The 23099-nt window shown below is 38.8% G+C and overlaps 1 protein-coding gene across 1 annotated transcript in view; it reads right to left on the bottom strand.

Annotated features, from left to right (window-relative positions):
- Positions 1-23099, bottom strand: part of CFAP54 (cilia and flagella associated protein 54) — a 307374-nt gene that overhangs the window by 196396 nt on the left and 87879 nt on the right. Inside the window, exons 21-26 of the mRNA XM_069095069.1 lie at positions 19522-19614; positions 17793-17978; positions 10964-11100; positions 7350-7497; positions 6146-6301; positions 3968-4090 (exon numbers count right to left, since the gene is read on the bottom strand). Of these exons, the coding sequence (XP_068951170.1) occupies positions 3968-4090; positions 6146-6301; positions 7350-7497; positions 10964-11100; positions 17793-17978; positions 19522-19614 (843 nt within the window). The remainder of the gene's footprint in view (positions 1-3967; positions 4091-6145; positions 6302-7349; positions 7498-10963; positions 11101-17792; positions 17979-19521; positions 19615-23099) is intronic.

Raw genomic sequence — 23099 nt, 5'->3', positions numbered from 1 at the left:
TGAGCAGGCCATATCATTCTGGGACTCACTACTTCTCTACTACCAACACTTATATGGATCTTATTTATATAGTATACTAAGGTATGCAAAGCACTCACTTCCATTCTTTATCTCATTTGATCCTACAACAACCCTGTAAAGTAGGAGGAATTATTATCCCCATTTTACAGGTGAGGAAATTGAATCAGAAAGAGTTTGAGGGACATGCAAGGTCATAGAATGCAGGGCCTCAAGTCATGAAGACACTTCTCTCCAAATACAAATCTGACCTCAGACACTAGCTGTGTGACCCTGGGCAAATCATTTAACCCTGACTCAGTTTCCTCATCTGGAAAATGAGCCAGAGAAGGAAATGGCAAACCATTCCAGTATCTTTGCCAAAAAACCCCAAATGGGTTCACAGAGTTGGACACAACTGAAACGAATGAACAACAAACAATAACCGGGGTCACAAAACTGAGGAGTATCTGGTGTAGCATTCAAATTAAGGTCTTCTTGACGCAGAGGCCAGTGCTACCAATGTGCTGCCATCCAACTGCCCACTCATCTCATAAAGTTTTGGGGACAGGAGGTTAGTAAAGATTGAGAAGGCAGTGTGAAAGGGGATGGCCTAATTCTCCTCTGCATTTCAGTGGAAATGCAATGCTCTGTCACACAGAAAGAGATATACACTTGCCCTGCTATAAAGCCTTCCCCCAAATCCCTGAACCAGACTCCTTTCCAGACTGAAAAGGGATGACTGCCTATAAATTGTGCTAGGCAGCGACCAACAAAGACGTCTCTGAGCTTATTCCTGAGGCCCTGATGTGAACACCACGGACAGAAGACAAGGAGCTTCCTGTACCACTGGGAAAACTGTTGATGGCATGTAAACCTAAGAGGATCCAGCCAGAGTACAAATTCTCTTCCTTCTATTCCATGTCAAGCTATGAAGGAAGGATGTGTTCAGGGGCAGGTGGGCCCAGACTGCCAATCATGAGCTCCTTATGAAACGGATCAGTCATTGAATCGCTGAGTCGCTGTCATTAAGTCCAGTTTCAGGAAAGTAGAGGCATAATCTCATGAGGCAAACAACTCTCTTCTAAGTTAGAAAATCATGTTTCACGCTAAAAGATAGAGATTAGATGATTTCTATCCCTCAGTTGTTGCTTGTCAACATGTCTGGGGCCTGATTTTTATGATATGTGGTATGTTCTTGGTGTGCAAATGTTGAGGGGATTTCCTCTTCAGAATCAAGGGGATCCATGTATGTGTGCATATGTATGTATATGTATATGTATGTATACATATATGTGTCTACATATGTACGTATTTATTTATATTTTTATATACACACACAATGATATTTCATACATCTGCCAACATAGGAAGGACCTGACCTGATATTTCGTTAATATTAAGGACTTCTGGATAAGGAAAGTCCTAATCAATACCCTCTCTAAAACTTTTAGTCCCACAGTACTCCTTGGGGGTGCAGGGTCACACAGAGGAGAGAATGAACCCAGGGCTTTTTGGCTCTAAGGCTAGACCTCTATCAACTATTCCATACTTCCCTTTCTGCAGCTAAAGAAGAGAAATGAATAAAGAGACTTTTAGGCCAAGCATTTCCAGAACATGAAAAGTGCCAAAAATTAAAGATGGTGGGTCATAGGATTGCCACTTTATCTGGAATTCTAGCAACTTTTCCAAAATCCATTGCCACTTAGAAAAGACAACTTTTAGTGAATAGAGAACCGGCCCTGGAGTCAGGAGAACCTAGGTTTGGATCTGGCCTCAGACACTTAACACAAAAAGTAATCGTGTGACCTTGGGCAAGTCACTTAACCCCAATTGCCCTCCAAAAAGCAAAAAACAAACAAACAAAAAAACCTTCTAGAAATGCCTGCTTTGTTATATATTTGAAAGCTCATCTGGGACAAGGAATCACCTTGACTTTGAGAAAAGGCTGGAACTTTTTATACTGCCTCCACAGTTTCTGAGGTATCCTGGCAATTTCTAAAGCTATAAAGAGCAGAAAAGGTCTCAGACTCTACTGTTAAGAGGGAGTTTCCTCACTGGGAGCTCACTGTGTCACTGAGATCCCAAATCTGGACAAAAACAATGGAGGAAGGAGAGAAGGAAGGATAATCCAAGCTTTTAAACTCAGTATTTCACTATTCTATGCTACCACAATATTAAAACCAAAGAGATCTACCTGGTTCTTGGGGAAAACACCTAAATACCACTATCATGAAAAAGCACCATTTCCTGTCAAACTGATTGTTTGCAACAAATTTCCCAGCCCATGTCCTCCTCACTGTCTCCTTCTTCCCTCCCCTCTTCTGCCTCTTGCTTCTCCCACAGGAGGAGAACTATCTCTAGAGTCTAGGACTTTTATCTAATGGATACAAGGGCTCTTCTGCTTTTTGGTGTCCTGGACCCCTTCAGCGACCTCAAGAAGCCTATGGACGCCTTCTCAGAATAATGTGGTTAAATGGGATAGTTAGGTGGGCAAACATACGGTCAGGAGGCTCATCTTCCTGAGTTCAAATCCAGCCTCAGATGCTTCCTAGCTGTGTGACCCTGGGCAAGTCGGTTAAACTCCATTTGCTTCTGTTTCTTCATCCGTAAAATGGAGATATAATAACAGAATCTGCCTAGCAGGGTTGTTGTGAGGATCAAATGAAATAATAATTGTAAAATATTTATCATAGTACTAAATGCTAACTATTATTATCACCATCATCAGTCTCATTCTTAGCAGAGTATCTACACAGTATCTGTTACATAAATATTGGCTACTATTACTATTGCTGTTATATGCATAAAAGACAAGAGGACCACAGAGGAAACTGAAATATAATTATCAGAATATGTTTTTTAAAATGTGCGGATTCTACAACATAACTATTATGGAAATGTTTTGCATGGCTGCACATGTGTAGCCTATGTTGGATTGCTTGTCTTCCCAGTGGGGGTGGGTGAGGAGGGAAGAAGGGAGAGAATCTGGAACTCAAAGTTTTAAAAACAAATGTTAAAAAGTTGTTATTACATGCAACTGGGAAATAAGATATACAGGCAACAGGGTACAGATATCCATCTTTCCCTACAAGAAACTAAGGGGGAAGTGGGTAAAGGAAGGGGGAATATATGAGAGGGCAGACTGGGGAAAGGAGTAATCAGTATGCTTGCCATCCTGGGGTGGGGTTTGGGAAGAGATGGGGAGAAAATTTGGAACTCAAAATCTTGTGGAAATGAATGTTGGAAACTAAAAATAAATAAATAAATTCTGAAAATGTGTGGATTCTAGATTTAGAGTCTTTAAATGGTGTCAGAACACAAATGGAAACAGGTCCAACTAAAGCTCAGGTATATCTACTTGCTCTGTCTTAACCCAAACTGCATACTAGGCCCAATTCTGGGCCTCAGGAGAAGCCAGGTCAGTATCAAAGTCAGGCTTGCAAACGGACCCTCTCCCTCTGCCCTGCCCCAGCCTAGTGCCCAGTGTCTCAATGCTCAAACTCAGCATCCCCTCATCAGCTTCTCCACCCACATCCATGTACATTGAGAACAAACAAGTAGTTTATGATCATAGGGGATATAAGCATATATTCTCAAAATTATAAGCTCAAAAAAAATCAATCTGCATGCTCATGTGTGGTGCTGCTGGTATTGACATGCAGTTATCATTTTTAAAACATGAAAGTTTCACTAGGAAAAGTATCATAAGATCAGTGGCATCTTTGTCCAAAGAGTCTTTGTTTTTTCCTGTGCATTTTTTCTCTTTAATATTCTATCTAGAAGTAGGTCACTTGGACCATAAGGTCAGAAGCATTTTAATCAGACTGTCTGATTTCGTAAGAGGAAATGTCATTTTTTACACTTTGAAGAACATCACAGGCTCTGACTGCACCTTCTAGAAGAGATCTCTCATACTTTCGATGTGTTCTCAATTCTTGGACCCTGGGTCCCATCACCAGGTGAGTACCTTTGTCGTGTAATAAACAGAACATGCGATCATATGCTGGATGCTCTCAAAATTTGCTGTCTGTCTCTTGGAAAAGTTAATATTTGAGATTTCTTGCAAAACTACCAAACACTTAATCAGGATCTGAAAAACAAAAGCATGGTTTGTTTTTGTTTTTTGTAATATAAAGATCATCTGTAAACAAAAGTCCTACTCAATAAAGGTGAATTGTAAAACCAGAAAATGGGAAATGTTACACTGATGTTGTACATTGAGAATCATAGGTTTTTGAAATTAAATCAGTTCAGTATTATAACAGGAAAATCAAACAGTAGTTCTGTTTTCCTTCCATCCTTTTTGCTTTGCATCTTGTGACCCAAGGACTCACATTTTATTATCAAGAACCAGTGGCTATGAGGGAACATGGGGCTACAAGAGTCGTGATGGCAATCAGACAATTATGCTCTCTGAGAGGCTCACCAGCAGGCCCCTCTGATGAGATGGACAGCATAGCCAGAGTTACAACTTCAATTCAGGCTTTACTTTGTATCAAGGACACTCGTGACATCCGGGCTGGGCCATCCTATTCTTGCCAGCAGACTTTGTTTTACATGATTAAAAGAGACACCGCAGCAGAACCTTTGAAGGCCTGCCATGGACAGACACTGCCAACCACTGGCTCTACCAGTATGGTAGAATATGCCTGCTACTCTCACTGGGCTACCACAGTGGACCCAGACAACTTTTTTGGATAGAGGTACTTATTATTATATGGTCTGTACTTTGATATAATTAGTTTCCTTGTGTACTAAACTTGTTTTCTATGATTCCAGAAGGCTAAAGTAAGGGGTGCCAAGTAGAAGCTTCAGAAAATCAGATTTCTGGTTCAACATAAAGAAAATCTTCCTAACCATCAGAGGGATCCAAAAGAAGAATGGACAGAAAAAGTGATTTCTGAAATGGGGAAAAAATCAATAATCAATGCCTTGAATGTCTTGTCCTGTGATCATTTATTAGCTGTAAGTATTAGGATAAGAAATAACTACGTGATTTATAGTAAAGACACCAGGTAGAAAAAACCTGTGTGCAACCAAACTATGAGGAGTGTAGCAGGGTAACTATAATCATTATAATAGTGTGACCATTATCATCTGTGTATTAAAATGCAGTTGTTTACTATGAGTTCTTGCAAAAAAAAAAAAAAAGGACCTCCTTTTTGGCAAGAGCTTGCTTGAGTTCAAAGAGAACAAATTTGCCTGACGACAGCCTTTTCTTTTCTCTGTTTTTCACCAAACAAGAATCAAGAATGCTATAAGTGTTCATGATTTCTACAGTTTGGGATCTCAGAGCATACTGGGTAGAGTGCAAACCATTAACTTTGTTTTCTTAAATAATGGTGGATTTCTTTGCCCAGAACGACTCCCAGTTCCTTCCTTCCTTCCTTTCTTTCTTTTTCTTTTATTACAGTTTCCTATCACTGAAAACACAAAACAGAGCTGAAGGACTATTTGTAGAAGACATGCTTGCTCAGGTATTGGCTAGAACAGACAACCTCTACAATCCCCTCCAACCCTTAAGGTTTTATGATAATATGATCATCCAAGAAGGAGAGGGGGCATTGTCTGAATCATAGTTACTTCTACTCTCAGGATGCCATCATGAATATTAAATTGGTTGAGACCTTCCTCAGACCCCTGTACCAGCACTCCCTATTTGCCAGACTGGTGAAGTGCCAATTCACAAGGGAAAGCAAAGTGCATTCAAGGACACCAAGACATAGTTTACTTTGGCTCAAACCCTGATTAACCCAGACCCTCGTAGCAGTTCATAATAAAAACCAATCTCTCTGGATCCAGCCTGAACACATAAGTATGCCTTCTTTCCATGGAAAAAAGTGACACTACATGGCAAAGAGCTACTTGTTATTAAATTGAAATTTGAAGTATGGGAAAACCACATGGGAAGAGTTCAGAACACCCTAATAATGTACACATGGTCCTATGTGCTAATTTGCTACATGGTCAAGGACAAGTCACTTCCTGCCTTTTTTCCCCACTTCCATTCTCCCCATCCTTCACTCTATCCCACACACTATCACTAGGCTCCTTCCTGGTCCTGACTAACTTTCATCCTACAAATGAGACAGTACCTTTATCTCCCCCCCACAAAAAGACCTCCTCCATCATCAGCTGCTTTTACCTGAATCGCTGGTACCAGAACGATATCATGAAAGATTAGAGGAGCCAGGAGACCATAGCACTGAACGACAGCTTGTAGGGAAAAAGCCGAATCATTTAAGTACGTACTAAGTTCAATTGCCACTAGCATTCTCTGACATTCCGCTAGTCTGACAGCCTGTTTAAAAAGTGGGGATGAAAAAGACATTATTACTCAGCTACAATATCTGCTTCCTCAGTCACTCATCTCCAAGGAAAAGAAGAGAGTCCGGTGGCTCCTTAACTGTTGTTCAGAAGAAAAATTAAATTTGGGAACAGGCAAGGACAGCAAGGTGACACAGTTCTGGATTTGATCTCAGGTCTTCCTGAATCCAGACCCAGAGCCCTATGTACTGCACCACCTAGCTGCTTAAAAGAAGAAACAAAATGCAATTCAACAGGGACTACTGGATTATGTTTAAGGCCAGGAAAAAAACAAATAGCAAAATTTCACCATTATCATAGATGGGTAAATAAAATAGAGAGAGAAAGGGATTTAAGGGTCATGATCAACTAAAATTTTAAACTTCAAAAAAAATTATTTGATTGTTAAGAAGCACTAGTAAGCCAATTTTCTTTTTTCTTTTAATAGGCTTTAATTTGTATTTTTATCTTTAAACTGCCTTGATTTTTCCTAATGTCTCCTTTCTCCTCTTCCTTCCCTCCCAAAAGAGGAAAGTTATTCCTTATAACAAAAGGGTTATAACAGAAAGGCTATTTTTAAAACAAAGAAAAATTGAAGAGGAGGAAAAAAGTCAGCAAAATAGATCCTTCTTTCCTCCATTTTCAGAATTTTCCATTAATTCTAGCAGCTTCTTGGCTCTTCATAATCTATCTTGATTATAGTCAACAAATCTGACATTACATGCAGTGTTCCAAACCACTGGACTCTCATCTCTCCAAAGGAGTGGAAAAGAGGGGAGAATGCCTTCTCCCATCTCTTCTGGGAAACTGATTTTCTTATTTGCTGGCACCTGAGCCTGTGAGACCTGCATGTCCAGTAAACATGGCAGAGCAGCCTTGTCCCTGTCCAACCTTGGGGATTCATAGATTAAAAGCTTTCTGTCCCAGAAGGGGCTATGGTTGGTCATTGTTGCATTAAATGGTGGAACTACAGGCCATAAAGAAAAGAAAATAAAGGTCATTTCACATTAGGGGCATTTTGCTTATCATTTGAATGTACTTACTTGTTGACAGGCGAAAACCTCATTTCCCCTAATGGCATCACAGAAGAGCTTTTGTTCCACAATATTAATGCTACTCGTTACAAAAACACATCTCATGAAATAGTATAAAAGGACTGAGGAAGACTCTGACAAGGTATCTGTGTGTAACCTACAAAATAGAAAACCAAGGAGAGGGTGACTACATGGTAAAACACAGCCTGGTTCAATGTACATACTGGGTTAGTGATGCTCAAGAACCAGATTTCGACAAATATTCATTGGGTATACACTACGAGAGGCCAATGTTGTATTTAAGGCACCTCTACTGGGTGACAAACACAACAGCCAACTTGGATGTGCTATTTACAGAATTTTCTCTCTCCTGTGAACAAATACTTCCACATCCTTCAATACTTCTTCTGCCTCCTAAAAACTTGGCTTTTAACACTACATCCTTCAGTGACACTCTCCAGAGACATGCAAAATCTTTTGCAGAATTTGCAGGGGGAAGCCTACAGGCGGAGAACTTTTCATATAAGCTGTCCAGTTTGGGGATGAATTGCTCAAAATCTGTTATTTTTTCCTATTCTTCTTTCCTGAAGCATTAGGACAAGAGGATAGACAGAAATACCTTTTGCTGCTTCCAGATATATGTTTTTCACGCATTCACCTCTCATCTTCCTAAATCTTGCCATCTTTGTACTACCCACTTCCTTTTAGCATTCTGATCTCAGCCACTAATATACTAAGTAATCCTTCCCCAACTTCCTCAAAGACTTCAGCACCTAAGTCACCTGTCTTCCACCTCATCTCCTAATAACATCCTCATGATTCCAACCTACGTGTTGAGCCTTCTACCACAACAGGCTCAAAGAGCTATGACCTCCACTGGCGTGACTTTCAGTTCCAACCCATTTCATAACTCACCCACATGGTAGCACCTGAGATCTCATTCCACCAGTAAAAATTTGAGCTGCAAATTCTTTTCTCTGTTCTTTGGCTCCTTCTACTTTCCCTCTCCATCACTCCCACTGGCCCTGCTACTTCTTCCTAAGATGATCTCTACTTTCTTGACAGCCCTCTCTCTCTCTCTTCTCTCTCATCTTACCCAGTAACGCTTCACTTGTCTTCTACCCAGATGTATGGCTATGGTACACGGTGGCCCTAGAAGTCTTTGTCCCATTGCCCTTCTCTCTTTCCCAAACCCCAACTTATCCATTTTCTCTGTTCCCATTTCCAAACTGCCCACCATGTTGGCATATGTCACAACAAGTCTGGGACCACTACAAAGTCATACCATTTAAACTCAGTGTAGGCCTCACTACTTCCCAGCAACACTTTCATTAATTTTATTGACTTTTTCTCCTGTTTGTCAGTTCCTGCTCTCCCAAAGGCTTCTTTGTTATTTTTATCCAAAGCCTTCTTTGTTATTTTTATCAGATAATGTACTGAAAATACAGACAGGATCTGAATTTGCTACAATTTCCTCTTCTCCCCCTCAAAAAAGCTTCATCCTCACGCCACCATCCTTTTATTTGTCCCATCTCTGAAGAAAAATGACCCATTTCCCTTCCAAAGTTAACTCCTACCATTATACTTGATCTTATCCCCCCCACATCTCCTAGGACCATATTCTACTAATCATCTCTAGTCTTTCTCTCTTCGTTATTTCTGAGGTTCTGTAAATTCAGTGACATTCCCTACCACTTCCCTAAAAATACTCTATGTTCCAGCTAATCAGTCAGTCAATAGTCAAAAAGCATTTATTAAGTATTTACTTTTATTCTAGGCATCGTGCTAAGTGCTAAATATACAAAGAAAGACAAAAATATGGTCCCCGACCTCAAGAAGCCCACAGTCTATAGGGGGAGCCAACATGTAAACAACAGTATGTAGCCAGACTCTTTCTTACAACCCAAATCACCTTTATGCCAGATGGCCCCATCCAGCACCAATTTTCTCAATGTATTCCCTCTGATTTGAATGTTCTTGACCCCTTCCCCCAATTTCTACCCAAAATCCTACCTATATTCCAAGGTCCATCTCCAGTGCTATAACTTTTGGGGAGCTTTCTCTGATATCTCAACCACCTATGATCTCTCCCTATCCTAAATCCTGATAGCACTTGGTACCATTTTCATGAAATTTCTCATATGTTCATTCACACATTCTTTCACTGAATTTCTATCTGTCCCTGCCTTGTTGAAGGTCAATCAGATCTATCCTAGGCAAAAATTGGGCAGCTTGTGAAGTTGGTTTCCTCCGCAAGACCACCTCCCTTTCTGTATTCTAATTGGAAGTAATCTTGATTCCTCCCCAACCTTGGGCACCTCATTTACTCCTCTCTTTATTTCTTACCTACTGCAAAACAGGTAAGAACCCATCATCAATTTTTTTAAAAAAGTGGAACTGTGATTTCCCTTGTATAGGAAATTCTAATGAGGAGTATATGGTCTCTGATGAGAGCCTCTTACTAAGGAGGTGACATACCAGATGGAATGCTAGACTTGGAATCAGGAAGACCTGAGTTCTAATCCTACACTAGCTATTTACTAGCTATGTGACCATGAGCAAGTCAGCCTCAGTTTCCTCATCCATGGAATGGAGAGAACAATGTCACCTCTCTCACAGGGTTTTTATGAGGTCCAAATGAGGTAATTAATTTAAAGGCTTTATAAACTATAAAGCACTATATAAATGTTAGATAGTACTGCCAGTCATACAGACTGGCCCATGGATCAGTACCTACTCTGCAGGAACCCTGAGTGGTGAAGTCACTTGCCCAGCCAGGGTCTCCCAGGATGTGTCTGAACCAGCACTTGAACTCAGGTCTTCCTGACGACCTGCTTCACCACACTGCCTATCAAAAGCCATTAGTTACTCTTATTAGTTTACAATTTGCAATTCAATTAGGAGAATGAGAGGCCAGAAGCTACCTCAAAAATCCTTCGAAATTTAAGTCTTTTATATATAATTGTGGACTGAGATGGTATATGCACCTATTTAAAGGCACAAAAAGCATCAGCATTCTAGAAATCATACTTCACCTTCTCCTGGACCATCCTTGAAGATACATGGTAGCCAATAGGGTGAGAAGCAAATATACCCTACTGGTCCTGATTACAGGGCCTGGAGACCTATTCTTTAGAGCTACTTAAAGGTGGGGAAGAGTTGGGGAGGAAGGAGAGGAATAGAGAAAGCAAATATTTCTCTGTCACCTTAACACAAGTCCACCTAACCCCAAAACAGCCTTGCCCATCCCCCTCTATGTCCTTCAAGGTTTCCAGACCCATATTTTGCATTTTCTGCCACATTAGGTATTATTCTCATTAATTTTTAATGATATTGACTTTCTAATGCTTCTCTGTGCTTCATGCATCATTTCTCATTCTTATAACAAAGTTTCTAACAAAACAAGTGTGTCCTTGAAATGCATATATAATATAGCTTATAACTGTTAATATAGATATTATTTAATATTGATATAACTGTTTGCCATATGTAACAATTATTACATGTCAAATATACTTATTAAGAAATATCTCTAATGTTAAAATGAGACTGAGCAGTCTCATCCCAAAGAACAACATCTGCAAAAGCTAAATCTATATTTTAAAAAGTATTTTTCCAATTACCTGTGTGGTGTAATAGTTAACATACTGTTTAAAGAAATAATGGATTGGTTTGCTGGAGAAGGAGTATAGACAAAATAATCCCAAACTGGTGCGAAGGCTTTCTTGGCCAATGAATATTTACCGACTTGATAGGCAACCTACAAGACAAGGTATGTTTTTGAAATGCAATATTTTCATTTACTTCATGGGCATGGATAATGAAACATAACTTCTGTGTCAGTACTATCAATTTCTAATTTAAAATGGAGGTTTTTTTAGTTTGCTGCTCTTCCTTAGAACACCACACACCATGGTAACTATGTCAACTGGCAAGAGAGACTAACACATTTTAGAACCTCTTTCATTCCTAAATTACATGGAAATTTAAAATCTCTGAAAAGATATTTCAAATCCTCCTAAGCAAAACAAAGATCACATCTGAGCCAAATTAATTTCATTTCCATCTATCTCTGCAGTACATGGCATATATTATAAATATTGTTATAATGAACAATCTGTTCCAAGAAAAACAATCATATTTCCCAAACCAAAAGTATGAAATATACTTCATTCTTCCTCGGCTCTGACAGACACTTTAGGGGCTTTCATACAACAAAGGGAAAAGAGCTGAAAAGAGAAAATAATGAAATAGAAAAGTTAAGAAGGAAAATGATATGTCTTATGTTTAGCACTTGGAGTAATCGTTATATCCCCTATATCCACCTCCCCACGACATTCTAATTCCACTACTACTTGGGTAAGGCCCCAGACAATATATTCCAGATAAGCAGCTGGAATTTCTCAACTTTTCTCAACTTCTCAAGAATTTCTCAACTTTAATCCATTTCCCTTTGCAGTCAATGGAACCTCCTGTGGCTTAAGCAGGACCAAAACCCAAACCCTGCTAGTTTTAAAGAGCACACCTGAAAGCTAGAAGAAGATCGTGCCCTTAAGTATATGCAGAATACATAGAATGTCTGTCCTAAGTCAGCCAAGGACCAGACCCACATAAATCACAAACCAGCACGTGAAGGGCTATGAAGCCAGGGTTCCTCCTAGAGCCAAACACTATAATGACTTGTTTTCTTCCGTCAAAGCTACTAGAGCTTCAAAAGCTCTTCAACAACTTCACTACATGCAGAGGAGGTTATCATATGAACCAGCATTCCATAGCTGGTTAGCTGGTTCATATAGCCAGCACTTGGCTGCCAAGTGGCCTAGAGAGGTGTAGCCCAACAGAACCATCAATGTGAATCTGAGGCAATTCACTTTTCTAGGGTTCCTAGGTCTCAAAACACCTTATTTTCCAAATGTCAGCACCATGGTCAACAGCCTGGCTTCTGGCAGTCAACTGGTTATGACCCATTGGTTCCAAACCTTTTTGAGTATGAATTCTTTTTAAGAGGAAATAATTTCCACGGACACCCCACATGGTAGCTATATCTCTCCTGGCTTTGCGTCATCTGCGAATCTGTCTTGTTATCTCCACTCCCCAATCCTTCCTCTCTTCCTGATATCATGATACATAGCAAAGGCAACCTCTATCCCTATGAAATATTGTCTTAACAGATTCAGCACACAGTCTTTGAGTCTATCAAATTCTTTCTGGATCCTGACTCTGTCATCCAATATGTTAGTTACATCTCTTCTAGCTTTGTGTCATCTGCAAATTTGATAAGCACTAGGGCTTTGAAAGAGCCCAAGATGAAAGGCAGAGCTCAGGCATTCTTCATGCCTTTAAGAGTTTCTTACAAAGTAACACTGAACTCTTATTTTCCTCCTGCCAATCAATCAGCTCTGAATCCACCTCATGGTAAACATTCATTTGCCTTGATTTTAGCCCTCTATTTTATCCATAAGAAAAGCATTATACCTTGATGGACTTTGGCAAATGCTTTGCTAACACTAAAGTACAAGATATGGAATTACCTTCATTTCAAAGATAAACTGACGCTACATCATTTTATATAACGCAGATCTAGAAGGCGTCAGAAATCATTCAATCCAACCCAATTATTTTACTTGTAAGGAAACTGAGGCCTAAATAGGTTATATAACGTGACCAAGGTCACAGAGGTAGCAAACACCAGAGGTGGATTTTGAAGAACCCATGTCTTCTAATTATAGAGCCAATGCTCCTTCTAACACCACACTACTGATTGTGTCTGATTTTACTATTTATCTAAGACCTTACTATGTAGAGCCAAGGCTACATTTTCAATCTCCTACTTTTTACACCATATCATTCAGCCTTCATAGAATTGTGTTTATAATGGAAGAACATAAAATTTTGCCCTTGATCTCAAGAATAAAACCAAAAAATAGAGATAGAAAAAGGGATAATAAAAGGAAATGCAGAGCAACTGTACAGTTTATAAAAAGCTCCTTATTGGGGCAGCTAGGTGGCACAGTGAGTAAAGCGCCGGCGCCGGAGTCAGGAGGACCCGAGTTAGGTTCCGGCCTCAGACACTTAACACCCACACACACACAAAAGAAAAACTAGCCATGTAGCCTTGGGCAAGTTACTTAACTCCAACTGCCCTCCAAAAAGCAAAAAAAAAAAAAAAGCTCCTTATAACAATTTCCAAGATAGCACTAGTTACTCTTAAGACAAACACAGAAGTACTTTATAGAAAGTATAATGAAGAATCACCTGACTCTCATAAAAGCCGTCAGCTAATATTGAGAAAAAAAGTATGAAATCAACTCTAAAAGGTCATATCAATCATTAAGGAATTGTAAAATATGGGGCGGCCAGGTGGCTCAGCGAGTAAGAGCACCGGCTCCAGTGTCAGGATGACCTGGATCAAATCCGGGCTCAGATACTCAGCACCACACCCAGAAATAACTGGCCGTGTAACCTTGAGCAAGTTACTTAACCCCAATTGCTTTAAAAAAAAAAAAGAAATTGTAAAATATGAACTCTAATACTACTATGGACTTGATGCCAATGAGTTTATTTTTAACTTATTAAAATGAAAAAAAAGGGCAATGGACAACAGAAATTTTATGGAAAGGGTTATCCAATGTCCATCAACTTCCATGAAAAGGAGAACAAAGAAGCCTTAAAATAACCTTAGTCATAAAACACATAATTTACTTGCCAAAAGAAGCAAGATGGTAGCTAAAGCCAACACTGGTTTAGAATGTAAACTTGATGGTAGAATCATACAAAGATGAAGAATGATTATGATGATCATTGCTTAAAGAAGCAGAGAGAAGCAGCTTCTAAAAACTTAGCAAGGGATCCAAATAAGAAAAGTCATCCCAAGGACCCTCAAGGACAAAAATGGGGGACAAAGCACAAGAAAAATGGAAAAGATCTATAAAAATCTTTAGTGCCACCACACCTGAACTCTAATCTAACATCATGGTCCCAGACGTAAAAATAGCATTAGAGAAAAAAATATGGGGAAAGCAACTGGACTTTTTCAAGTGTACTCAGAGAAGATCATGCTGGTAGCAATATAATTGTCAGGTTTTTGAGTGATCAATTCACCAAGTAGCTGAAGAAGAGGAAGAATCAAAAAGCCTGGAAAAACTCAGATCAGACACTAATTAATGTCACACCCCCCTCCCCAAAATACAGCTGAAAATGTATCAGGAACTACTGACCTAAATACCTACTTTCCTTCTCCATAAAGAAAATCTTAATGAGAGTCATCTCCATATGAACCAAGGGCATCCTCAATGAAAGTGTTAGTGGGGAACAGCCAAGCTTTCACAATATTCTACAGTGGATCACCTTAAAAAGGTGATCCTCCAGAAATAACTGGCCGTGTAACCTTGAGCAAGTTACTTAACCCCGATTACTTTGAAAAAAAAAAAAGGTGATCCTTTTTTTAATTTTTAATTTTTTAAGATGAACTTTGGGGAAGGCATGGACAAAGGTTAGGCAGTCATGAATAGATTGTGATGTGTGCCACTGGAAGGAATGTTCAAATCACTAAGATTACAGATCCCTCTGAGTGATTGAAAATTGAAACTAAAACACTAATGTTACCTTCAAACAAGTATCAGAGAAATGATCAATCCCAAGAAACAGAAATTATAAGAAAGGTAGCAACTTCTAAAGGATCCTTCTATTGCTAAATTTAAAAGACTTCAGTTTGGTTTCTGTGGGAAATATACTGAAGAGTAGTAAAAAAAAAAAGTGAACCTAGACACCTATCAAATTATAACGTTCTCAATTTGTCAATGCAAAGCAGAAAAATAATCTCCAACTGCAAGCCCAGTGCTGTGCTAATAACATCTAACATCATCACTTTACTTCCTGGCAGACCTTGGACTATAGGAGACAAGTCACTGCCTATAGGAAAATTGTGACTGACCAAAAAACAAAAACAAAAAAAAAATTGTCTTCCCTACCAAATAATTTTCTTCCACCAAAGAGAGGCCTGTGTAAAGATTCCAGAGGTGATAGCCAAAGAAAATGACTGGGTTACCAAACAATCACAGCTGGTGTTGAAAGAATCCCTGGGAAGCTATCTCTGCATTTTAAAGACAGATATTTGGCATCAAATACCTCATAATTTTGATTTATGAGCTAATCAACTTTGATGGAAATTTTTTTTAGAAGAGAGTAAGCTGGAAATGTGAAGAAATAAGAACAATATTCCAAACCAGCACAATTAATGGACTAAAATCCAAATAAATCTTGGGCTAGTAGAATCACAAACCTCCTTTTTCTCCTTTGAGATCAGACCTATATTAGTGATATCATCAGTGTACATATACCTAGAAGACATGTGGGGGAAGGGGATGAAAGTAGGAGAGAGCAATAAAGATGTAATACTCAGAAAATAACATCCAAAATAGTTTTAAGCTAAAAAGGAAGGGTGTGATATAGTGAGCTCTGGAGTCTGAAGACCTGGGTTGAAAGTCTGTATAGCCCTCAAGTAAGTCCTGTGTTCTCTCTTGGCTTCAATTTACATCATCAATAAAGCTAGAAAATTGACTACAAAACGGAGTCAGGAGGACCTGAGTTCAAATTTGACCTCACACACTTAACACTTACTAGCCAGGTGACCTTGGGCAAGTCACTTAACCACAATCACCCTGCACTCCCCTCTCCAAAAAGCAAAAAAAAAAAAAAAAAGCTCCATTTAAACACAAAAATAGAAATCCTGAAAATCAAAGGGGAGATCAATAAAACTAAATGTTAAAAATCCACTGAATAAAACTAAAAACCAGTTTTATGAAAAATAAAATAAACTATTGGCTAATTTGATTTTTCAAAAGAAGAAAACTGCAAAATCAGACTATTTTCTTTAATACTCTATGAATGCTATTAAAAAGTATGAGCAGCCTTGGCACAAGCTACAAAAGACAAGATATTGCTTGAGACAGAAATCATCTGATTCAAACCAAGTAATCAGAAGTCTAAAACAAGATTTATTTTTAATCTAAATGTTTCAATATGGCAGAAGAGTTTTGATTTCATTGGGATGGCTAGTTTTTCCATTGCCAGAGATCACAATTGTGAATTCCTATATTCCAAAAGTCATTTTCCTGTGGCCATCTCTTTGACAAATATGTCTCTGGGGATATCTACTTTCCAACTTAGTAGGATCTGACAAGCTCACAAAGCTATCAAGAAACCGTAATTGTCTGTGTCACAATGAGGCTTCAGAGTTGGCCTTTAGAGAAAATTCATGTGTAGGGGAAAAAAGAGGAATTTACATGCTTTTATGTCTTGTTCTAAACCAAAAGCTTTTGGAATTTGCCTATCTAAAACACAAAGAAAAAAGAGATTTAGAAAAGAGACAAGGGGCAGCTAGGTGGCACAGTGAATAGAGCACTGGCCCTGGAGTCAGGAGGACCTGAGTTCAAATCCAGCCTCAGACACTTAACACAAAACTAGCCATGTGACCTTGGGCAAGTCACTTAGGGTTAAGTGTGTTAAGGTTAATTGTGCTCCAAAAAGCAAAAAAAAAAAAAGAAAAGAAAAGAGATGATTTGGATCATTCATACAAAGAAGAGTTCCACCTCTACTCATACTGATCGATCATGTGACCTCAGGCAAGTCACTGAATCTCTCACTACCTTTGACAGCTAAGATTCATAAGTTGCAGAGGGGGCATTCATAAAAGGATTTGTCCTCTTGTGGAAGTACCTTCTACCGATGAAATCATGGATGTAGTCCCTAATTTTATTCCCTACAAAAAGAGGGAACCCTAAATTATTTGAATGGGTTTAATCTTTATTCATTTTCTATTTGTATCACGGCAAATTCTTAGTAGATTCTTAGTTTTGCAGTCAGATATCTACTCATTTCTCACCTGGTTGCACTACTCTTGAGATTTCACTGACTGTCTTCTCCATCACACTCCAGGAAACTTATCGTTGGAATAATTTCATCCTATAAGATCTCCTCAGCCTTAGTACTCAAAGCTATCACTACACTCTGTGTCTCTGATTGGAGGATGGGGCCATGAAGTACGACCCTCCATTTAAGGAGAGAGCATAATGTTCAAACATCTCATTTCTCATCTGGCTACACTACTCTGGGACTTTTCTAATTTCTCTATCCTGATCCCACAACAGGTACCTTTTTCCCTATGCCCCTTTTCAGTTTCCTTTTATGTATTATCTTCCCCCATTAAATTATAAGTTCCTTGAGGGCATGGACTATCTTTTCCCCCATATTTTTTCCCCAGTGCTTAGCAGAGTGTCTGGTACATAGCAGATGTTCAATAAATATTTAGTAACTATTGACTATTTTGGTTATCTGCTGTTTATTTTCTAATCAGAAACCAAAATATTAAGAAAAACTGGAATGGGGGGTAGGGGATGAGAGTGAGAGAGAGAGAGAGAGAGAGAGAGGTTCACAGTTTAAAATTTGTCCTACCTCAGTCAGATATAAACGAGTAGTAACAGTAGAAAGTGGCATGTAAACCAGAATTGGCTTAGATGTCTCTCCAATTGCCTCCCCAATGAGTTCTCCATCAGAGGAATAAGCAGCAACTGCAAATATGTATTTTTCATTGGGCTCTAAACCAACAACTTCTAAAATGGTTTTATCACTCGCAGGCACCTATTAGCAAATAACATATCAGATTACTTAATTTACAGTAAGACATTGTGATAGTAATGGCAATTAAAGATTCCCCTGTATTGGCTTGGTTTTCAAATTTATTGTGTTAAAACCCAGAGCTTGTTAATCCCACCTGTGGGATGGACTTGTTGATGTGAAAAGAAAGTCCTGAACTGGGAGGAGCTGGTGACGTAGATTTGGAGAGACAAGAGAGAGGCAGAAGGACTTTTTGGAAGCAGCACCTCGTGGAGGCAGAGAGAGAGACTGAGAAGGATTGCTGAGGGCCACTTTGAATTGCCCTGGACTTTTGAGACCTGCCCCCTGAGCTGCCAAGGACTGAGGAGACATAGCTGTTTTGCTGGTACTTTGTCTGTCTGTTTTGATGTTGTTTTGCCAGATTTGTCCACTGGTGAAAGACAGTCCTGTTGTTGAAGAAGTCCTGAAACCTGGCTTTTGGTTAAGAAGCCCTGAGACTGTCCTGCAGACAGAGAGTGAATACTGTCCACTGGTGAAGGACAGTGCTGTTGTTGCAGGGGTCTGGAGACTGTCCTGCAGACAGAGTGAATACTGTCCACTGGTGAAGGACAGTGCTGTTGTTGCAGGGGTCTGGGAACCTTTCTGTTGGTTCAGAAGCCCTGAAGAAGGATTTTCTTGTATGTTTACAGAAATCCTGGGAGAGGGTTTTGCTAATGTTTTCAGGGGTTCTAGGACTGTTCTACAGGCAGTGGATGAATTAATGAAAAGATTGGCAATGTATCTTGTGGCCTTGCTAAGCCTTGTCTCCCCAGGAACTAAGATTGCTGAGAACTTGCCTCCATTTGGGTATTAAGTGCTGTGCTTAAACTTGATGTAACTCTGGGGTAGATTCAATTGTGATCCAGGGGTGAGGAACTCTTGACCTTTTTGTGTTCTATGGTTGAACAAGTGAATGTACTTAACTTATGTTTGGAAACTAATCTCCATTTGAGAAGAGGGGCTTTGTGGTGGACTAAATGAAGGTATAGCCTAGGGGTGGAGAAGTATTTAGACCAGGGACTTTGTAATTGATTGAATGATTGGAAGGTCCTGGGGTGGGGTAGTCCTTAGAGATTATTTAATCACACTTAGTAAATGCTGTATTTTGAATGATGTCATGTTTTGATCTTCTCTGCTCTTGGTTGGTCACTGAATAAAATGGAGAGCACCTATGCTGGTATTCTGAACCTTGGGAAGTTGCCTTTCTTTTGGCATTACAGTACAGACATCAACCACACTACTTTTAAAAAGTAATGTAATAAACTACTCCTCCAAAAAAACTCATATTTTTGTCTCCTATATAATATAGAGGGTGTCCCAAAATCTCAGTGCAGTTATAGTTTAAAACTATGACTTTGGGGATATTCTGTGCAATGGGAGAATAGTTATATTTCAAGTCACAATTCAACAGATTCCCTGAATAAAACAATAAGCATCATCCTTATTTATGAAAAAAAAAACTAATCTATACTAATTAGGCAATTTTAGGGGAAATATACACTATAGACAAGTGGTGACTTTGACTTACTGGTTCTCCAGTGTTTGGAAGACAATGGTTATTCAATCTTACTTTTCCAATAGTTGTTCCCATCGGACATCCCAAAATGGTGTACCAAGCAACCTTTCAGAAGAAAAAGACTCATCATGTGCAATCTTAAAAAGATATTTAACTTGTCTTATCTCATTGCATCAAGAAGGAATTACTTTCTAAATAACCGTGTCATCAAGTTTTTCAATGAATTTTAAGCTCATGATGGTATGAGACAAAACAATTTACAAAATATCTCAATTAATTCTTAGGCAAAATAACACATTTAGTGCTAGCTTGCTACCATGACTCAACTGGGTTGTGATTTTATAAGAGGTTCTTTAAGCTGTACCTTGACATTTAAATGTTAATACCTCTGCCAAGGGCGGCCAGGTGGCTCAGCGAGTAAGAGTACCGGCTCCAGTGTTGGGATGACCTGGAGATCGAATCCCGGGCTCAGACACTCAGCACCACACCCAGAAATAACTGGCCGTGTAACCTTGAGCAAGTTACTTAACCTCGATTGCTTAAAAAAAAAAAATACCTCTGCCAAGATATCAACAGGGAGATAGGTTTTATCTGTAATCAAATGTGTTATCTAACATATTAGTGTCAAAATAGGAGACCTGACGAATAGCCCCATAAGCCAACATGTCATTAGGTATCACTATGCCTAATTTCTCCCCCACCTCCTATTAGGCAGTACTGATGACAGGGGCCCAGGGAAAGGCAGACAAAAGGAAAATATAGTGATAAATAAAGTCTAAGAAGGTCTAGCAGTGACCTGGTATTTGCATCTGCATCTCCTCTCCAATCCACCCTCATCTCCATTGCATCTTCAACAATCCCAATGGTAACACTTGAAGCCTAGACCAAAAGACACAAAGCCTCCTAGGGGCAGAAGACTGATTAAAAGAGCAGAGATATAGCAGGTGGGAAAAAAATGAGTTCTTTTATAAAAAAAAGGTTTTTGAAACTCAGTTCCCCAGCTTTTGTACAGAAAATTTAAAGGTTACAGTATCATTAACAGGTTAGGTCATTACTGTTCTCATTTAAAATATTTTTTAAGTTAAAATCAAGAATTCCAGAATTAAAAGTTTCTGCAAAACAAATTTTCAAGTTTTATTTAAATAAAGCCTATTTATTTAAATAAAGTCTATTGAAAATAACAAAAAGTATGTTCTAATTATAAAAATAGCATATAATCAGTGTATTTGGAGAATTTTTAAATGCCATGTCTTTTTTTGAAAAGTATTAATTCTCACAGATAATTGAATTTTTAATTCCCTAAAATTTTTTATTTTGTAATTAAAGTGCCTTAAGAAGAGATCCTGGTAAGATTTTTTTAATGGTTGAATTCTTAAATTATAAAAATTCTCTACTTAAATAAACATATAGCACCACCTAGTGCTGTAGTCAAAGACTAACATTTTCTGAAATATCTGGTATCAGTACACATAAAATAAAGTATAAGATACCTGTTCTCAAAAGTAAAGGTGAAACATTAGAGACATGTCCTCTGCTTTACAAGTATCCTGGAGCTAAAATAATATAATGATACCATAGTGGATAGCATTTACATGGTATTTTGCAATTTCACAACCTATAAGGCAGAGGTAAATGTAAAGATTGCTACACATTCTGCAGACATTAGAAAGCTAAACATTAGAGAGATTTGAGTGACTTTTAACATCAACTACTTTAAATTCTTCATTTTAAAGATGTGATAAGTGAGGCTCAGTAAGGCTATGATCATCCCAAGGTCATACCACCAGTAAAATGTTGGGGGTCTTAAAGCCTAATCCAGTGTTTTCTCTCACCCTTGCCCTCCAAGGAAATGAAAATGCTTTGAATAAGGCCTTTGTCAATTCTGTCTTGATAAACCTAGCACCTAGCCTAGTACCTAGCGCACAGTAGGAGCTTAGTAAATGTTGTTGATTGATTATACTCTGCTGCCTGTCACAATGAAATAAAATGAAATGGGGGCAGCCAGGCAGCACAGAGAATAAGAGCACCGGCTCCAGTGTCGGGATGACCTGGGGATCAAATCCCGGGCTCAGACACTTAGCACCCACCCAGAAACACTTGAGCAAGTTACTTAGCCCTGATTGCTTAAAAAAAAAAAAGAAATAAAATGAAATGAAATGAAACATATCCAATATAAACATAGAAACAAAAACTTTAAAAATAAGCCAATTGCCCAGATATAGTATTTCAAAATACAGTTGAGCCCCATTATTATTAAACATATTCATTTCAATTCAATTCAACCAACATTTATCAAGAATCGACTATATCTAAAGTGACAGTAATACAACAAAACAAAAGACCCCTTGCCTTTGAGAGTCTTGCTTTCTGTTGGGGATGATATGACACAGACATAGATAATTTATAAGACAACGTAAGAAGTGATGGGGTCAGAAATCAATCAGGAGTCTCTAGGAATATTCAGAAAGGCATAGAACACTATTACCACCCCAGTGGGAAGGTTTCACAGATGTGGTACATGAGCTGAGCCTTGAAAGAAGATAAGGAAGCTGAAAAGACAGAGTTAAGAAAGGGACACATACCAACCATGGTGGACACTGTGTGCAAAGGAATGGATGCAGAAAAGAAGGTATGTGGAGTCCAAGTCCAATTTGACTGAAAAATCAAGTACATTTGTGGACAGTAGGAAAGGGGAAGGAACCAATAAGTAGATGGAGAGATGAAAGTTAAGAGAAAGGGGGGAGCAATCAATGAAGAAAACTGATGAAAATGGCAGGAAAGGATAGAATTCAGGGCATAAGGAGAAATATTGGTCTCACCAAGAATGACCACCTCCTTGTCAAATCAGAGGAGAAGAATAGTGATAAAGAGAAGTTTTAAGATATAGAAGAGAAGAAATAAGGAGCCTCATCACCTAAAGACTTTTTTTCTAAGTAAATTAGAAGACAAAAGTCATCTGCTGAGAGAGATGAGAATGGGGCAATAGAGCAGTCACAAGTCAGAACCTGAGAACTGAGGGAAAAGCCAAAATACATGCAAATAAATCTACACTGACTAGTGCTACACTATCAGATAAATTGTTCTGCCCTCTTATTGTACAATATTAAAGCAGAATTCTATTTCTCAGTTTTGAACCAGATGATTAGTATCATATAAACATATTTAGAAGTGAGTAGCCCAAACCTTGAGTATCTCTAATACTTATATTCAGCAAAACCTGGAAAGAGGCAAAATGGCCTGCAACCCAGGAAGACCTGGGTTTGAGTCAAAACAGCTGGCATTAATATTCATCTAAAATCAACAAATTTTTGTTTGTTGGAAAAACTTTGGGAACTGGGCAACCTTGCATTGCCTGATGCCACAATGATGGCTACTGACTTTTTAAAACACAGGCAGTCTTCAACAAAAGACTAGATCCACAGCCCTCCCCACCCAAACTTCCATAGACCTGTGTGTTCACATATTTAACAGAGAATACATCATTGTTATGTGGGGACCTAACTATTTATTCTTCAACCCACCCTCCATATTCCTGGGTCTTTTCAGTCAGTAAAGCAGCAACCCTAAAAACCATGGGAAAAATTAATATT

Source organism: Petaurus breviceps, unplaced genomic scaffold (genome assembly GCF_028583685.1).
Source record: "Petaurus breviceps papuanus isolate PSGF00001 unplaced genomic scaffold, PetGlider_PUasm1.0 225, whole genome shotgun sequence".
Classification (NCBI taxonomy): Eukaryota; Metazoa; Chordata; class Mammalia; order Diprotodontia; family Petauridae; genus Petaurus; species Petaurus breviceps.
Note: the sequence above shows the minus strand (reverse complement) of the source record. Positions and strands in the feature narration are given on the sequence as shown.